This window comes from Otolemur garnettii, unplaced genomic scaffold, assembly GCF_000181295.1.
Source record: "Otolemur garnettii isolate 467f Iridium unplaced genomic scaffold, OtoGar3 scaffold00038, whole genome shotgun sequence".
In the NCBI taxonomy this organism is placed as follows: domain Eukaryota; kingdom Metazoa; phylum Chordata; class Mammalia; order Primates; family Galagidae; genus Otolemur; species Otolemur garnettii.
In genome coordinates this window covers 10,105,347-10,109,757 of record NW_003852433.1, presented here as the reverse complement: position 1 = coordinate 10,109,757, position 4,411 = coordinate 10,105,347, and the positions used below count along the sequence as shown (strand labels likewise).

Below are 4,411 nucleotides of genomic sequence, written 5' to 3'. Positions count from 1 at the left end.
CCCACTGAACTACGGGTGCTGCCAGAAGGGACTTCTCTAAAGAATAAAGTTTTACTGTTCTTTCTAAACCAAGAGTTAATGAACTGTGGATTATCCCCACTGTGTTCCCTTTTTGCTTGGTAAATTAAAAGTGGGCTTGTCTTGTCAGTGCTGCTGCGGCTAAAGGGGCGCAGCCTGGGGAGTCAGCATGCAGGCTCTCAGCGTCATTCGCTGCCTTCTAGTAAAGTGACTTTGGGCAAGCACTTTCTTAATCTATTTTATGACCTGTGAAATGAAGAACATGGCAGTAGATGAGATTATGTGTGAGGAGTGCCTAGCACAGTGTTGGGCACACCATAGAGCTTGGGGACAGTTAGCTGCTGCTGTTAGCTCTTTGGCTTCATTTTGTGCAATTCCCTCATCAGTGAAATTGCTTTCCGACTAGGTTCTTTTATTACTTGGGGGTGGGGTGATCCACTCCATGGGACTAGCCCATGGGCAAGCATTATGATCAGGAGATAATTCCTTCTAAAGTTGGGCCCCTCGTAATTAGCTTCTTTGGGGGAAGAGCAGTGAAATGAGTAGACATTTGGTTAGAATCTGTATGTGAGCTGTGTAGTATTGTCACTAGCTAAATTTAACTAAATACAGGTAGCAATTCAGTTCCTCAGTTGCACTAGCCACATTTCAAATGCTAACATAGCCACATGTGGCTAGTGGCTACCATATTGGACAGTGCAAATGTAGTATATTTCCACCACTGCAGAAAGTTCTGCTGGGCAGTGTTGACCTAGACCCTGGTGAAGGACGTTGAACTTTGTCCAAGAAAGGGAGGCCCGTGACTAAGACTACTGCAATACGTGATCAGAACCACTTGGGGGCGTCAGCACCTTTCCACTCCCTCTCAGTCTCTATCATCTTGATGTGCTAGGTTGAGGTGAACTCAAAATAGACCCCAGGTGGTTTCTGCTCTGTGCCTGGTTGAGAACCAGTGTCCATTGAACTGCTGAGGTGCAGCTTTCCTTGGTTTGTATTGTTGATGCTAAAGGATAATTTAGGAAACAATGTAGAATGGATTGCTCCTCAAAATAACTTTATTTTTTTAAATGCTCAAAATTAGGTACATTACAGGAATATCAGAAAAGAATGAAAAAACTTGATCAGCAGTACAAAGAGAGGATACGAAATGCAGGTAAGCCTTTTCAAAATGGAAAATGAATCATTTTTAAACTTTCTACCATTTGCTGATACTTGGTATACTGTGGCCCTATGCGTGGTACTCCAAAATGTATCTCAGATAGTTCACTAGGGAGAGAGTTTAGGAGGAGAAAGACTCCCAAGCTGCAGTGGTATAAAATATTATTTCTTCTTTTCTTCTGGTTGCCAAAGAACGGCCCAATAGTCAAGGGAGTGCGTGGTGACTCCTTGCAGTTAGGTTGGTCTCCCTGGTACCCTATCCTGGCTCAGGATGTTCATGTGACTGGCCTAATGAACAATCAGAAGTGCTGACATGTAATAAAGATTACGGGTTGTTTTAGTCTCTTTCACATTTGTTTCCTTCAGTATTCTGTGCTGGGGAGGGGGTGTCCTCTTGTTATTTCCCTAAAGTACTATAGTATAAGCATTCATGGAAAGGGCACTCTTCTGGTATGTTTTATACAGTAAATGTGTTTGTTCAACTAAGATTTGTGTGCGTCTGCCACTTCTAAACACTGAGCAGTATAGAGTCATGTAATACTCTGTCCTTGACTTTAGGAAACAAGCTGTGTCATTGACAAAAGAAATCCACCTGTGTCAAGTGAAGGCACAACATGGGTTAAATAAAGAATCATGCAGAAATAAGATATGACAGAGTATCCCCTGAGTTCCTAGGGGACCTTCTTGGGGCATCTTTTAGAGTGTATAAACATGGATTCCTGATGCACAGGAAATCTTTCATGTGTGTTGAATTTTAAAGCTCACCATCATTGGTATCCTGGGTGCCAGCAGAGTGTTGGCTCCAGCCATGGTGGATGTTGGGTTTGTAAAATGGTGGCTGCTGCCTTGCCTCACATTGCGTTCTGACCCAATGAGTTTCTGACTTTTTATCGGTGGAATCTTTACTCTCACCCCACAAAGAAAAGATGTTCAGTGTACACCAACAGATAGAAAAGGAAGGACCTGAAGGGTGTGGGTACACTGGGAAAATGAAGCCACAGCCATTAGCCCTGTGCCCATCCACCTCCTGCTGGGCCCTCCCAGTATCCTCACTCTGAGTTCCTGTGGGACCTCCTTGGGACATCTTTAAAATCTTCAACCCTCTTCCTAGACTTCCCCTTTAGTAGGCAAAGGAGATGGCATTGTGGAAGGAGAGGGTCTTAGGTTCATCTTCCCCCTCCATCACTTTAGACCTGCCTTTAAGCAGGATATTTGCTCTTTAAGCTTTAGTTTCCCCATCTGTACAGGGGAATACTAATACTTCACAGACTCAGCATAAGCTGTACATACGGAAAAAAATTGATATGAGCCAGTATTCTTAGGTTAGAATAGTAGGGTGAGTAAGAGTTGTTTTTCTTCTTTCTGCCCACAGACTCTCAATTTTGTCCTTGTGTGTTCTTTCATAAACATTTCTTTCCTCCAGGTAAAAATGCAAAAGAGCTCCTAAATCAGTCACTACTGCTTTTAAAAGCACATTCTACACAGAGCTAATCCACCTGCTTCAGCAGTGTCTGGAGTCTGTCTCCTTTAACTAAAACAACTCGCACCACGTCTAAGTGCTAATTGTTATTTTTACTTGCTGGTGCCATGTGTGACTTCTCAGAATGGCACAGGACTGCAGCTGTCCGGCCTGTTCATGCGTGGTGTACATCTGACATGGTCATAAGTGAGGCATTTTGGGCTGCGTGTGCCTGTGTCCAGAGAGTCCTAGTGATTAATTTTCCCATTCAACAACTGTAACATGGCATCTAGGCTCTTAATCTGGGGTTCCTATAACTATCAAAATTCTGTGGAGTATGAATGAATGCCAATATGTGATTCTTCTGGGGAATGGGTTCATAGAATTTACCAGGTTTGCAAAGAGGCCTATGGTAGATGATGAATAGCTTCTCCTACTAAGTTACTGGTCTACCAACAATCTTTGTGGACTGTATGTAGCAGACCCCTGTTGTCACCCAGAAAAGATTAGAAACCACAGACCTATTTGGTTTCAAGTACTGGGTTTGTAGAGGGGATTGTAATTTATTACCATTCTACTGGTAGGGCAGCTTCAAGGTAAACAGTCACTAATCACCGGGCACGCAGGAGGCACTAAACACGCTGTTGAATACTGTTGGGCAGATACTTCAGTTGTCTCAGAGGAGCCTTATGAGTGTAGAGTCATCAGGGAAGAGGTGAGGCTGCCTTTGATCAGAAACTTGGGAATGTGATCGGAGACAGCGCAAGTCTCTGATCTCTGAGCAGAACTTGGTGGCCTGATAGTGAAGCTCGAGGAGGATTCAGGACTTCTGTCCTCTGGATCCTCTGGGAGTGTCCTTATTGCACAGAGCCCTTCGTACAATGCTTTAAAAACATCAGCATCAACTCGGCTTTTGGAGTGATTACAGTGCTGCTTCTTGACCCTTTCTGCTGTTTTTGGGACTGATGGAGGGTGTGGACTGAGGGGAAAAAAAGGATAACCTTTAGTTTGCCAGGGTAGTGTGGTTCCCGTTCTTGTGTTTTGCCCTTGGGCAGAACTGCCAGAGTTGATCCATCCAGGGGCAGATTTTAACTAGACAGGAGTACTTGCGTCCTTTTCCTTCATGTATATCAATGTTTTGCTGATGAAAACATTTGCTTTGAGTATCGTGCTTTCAGAAAGCAATTACTGCTTCTAAATGAATGCTAACATCACCGTCTAGAAAGGTGACACAGCCTAGCGAATCTAATTGCACTTCTTATCTCTTTCAGAACTCTTCCTCCAGCTGGAAGTAAGTACCACGGATCTTTTGGATTTGCAGGCTCTTTCTGGGACTGGAGTCTTGCTCTCCTGATTTGGTAGCCTCTCCTGCTGTCACCAAATAGATGGTATAGAAGCCTTCACCACTGTTCTGTGACTACAGGACGTTTATCTCAATTCAGACATTCTGTCCATTCATTTTCCAATTGGGCAGCCTCTGCCTATCACAGAGGATTAAGGAACATTCACCCCTCACTGCTTTCTTGTTGAGTTTTATTTCACATTAAAGCTGTTTCGAAGTATGTCTGAATTATAATGGCCTAATAATTTGATATTGGTCCTCAAAGCAACCCAATCTCTGAATTGGCTCAAAAGTGGTGTTTTATAGTTCAAACTCTCTAGTAAGAGAGATTTTTAAATGTTTCCTTTTATTCCATGGACTCCTATGTGCTGCTGCTGTGTCAGGTTCAGTGCCTAGGTCTTGAATGATGTACTTGCCCACTCACAGGGTGGCTG

At 43.6% G+C, this 4,411-nt stretch overlaps 1 protein-coding gene across 1 annotated transcript in view; it reads left to right on the top strand.

The window, feature by feature from the left end:
- SUDS3 (SDS3 homolog, SIN3A corepressor complex component) overlaps positions 1–4,411 on the top strand; it is a 36,843-nt gene that overhangs the window by 7,503 nt on the left and 24,929 nt on the right. The window contains exons 4-5 of the mRNA XM_023513312.1: positions 1,100–1,171; positions 3,907–3,926. Of these exons, the coding sequence (XP_023369080.1) occupies positions 1,100–1,171; positions 3,907–3,926 (92 nt within the window). The remainder of the gene's footprint in view (positions 1–1,099; positions 1,172–3,906; positions 3,927–4,411) is intronic.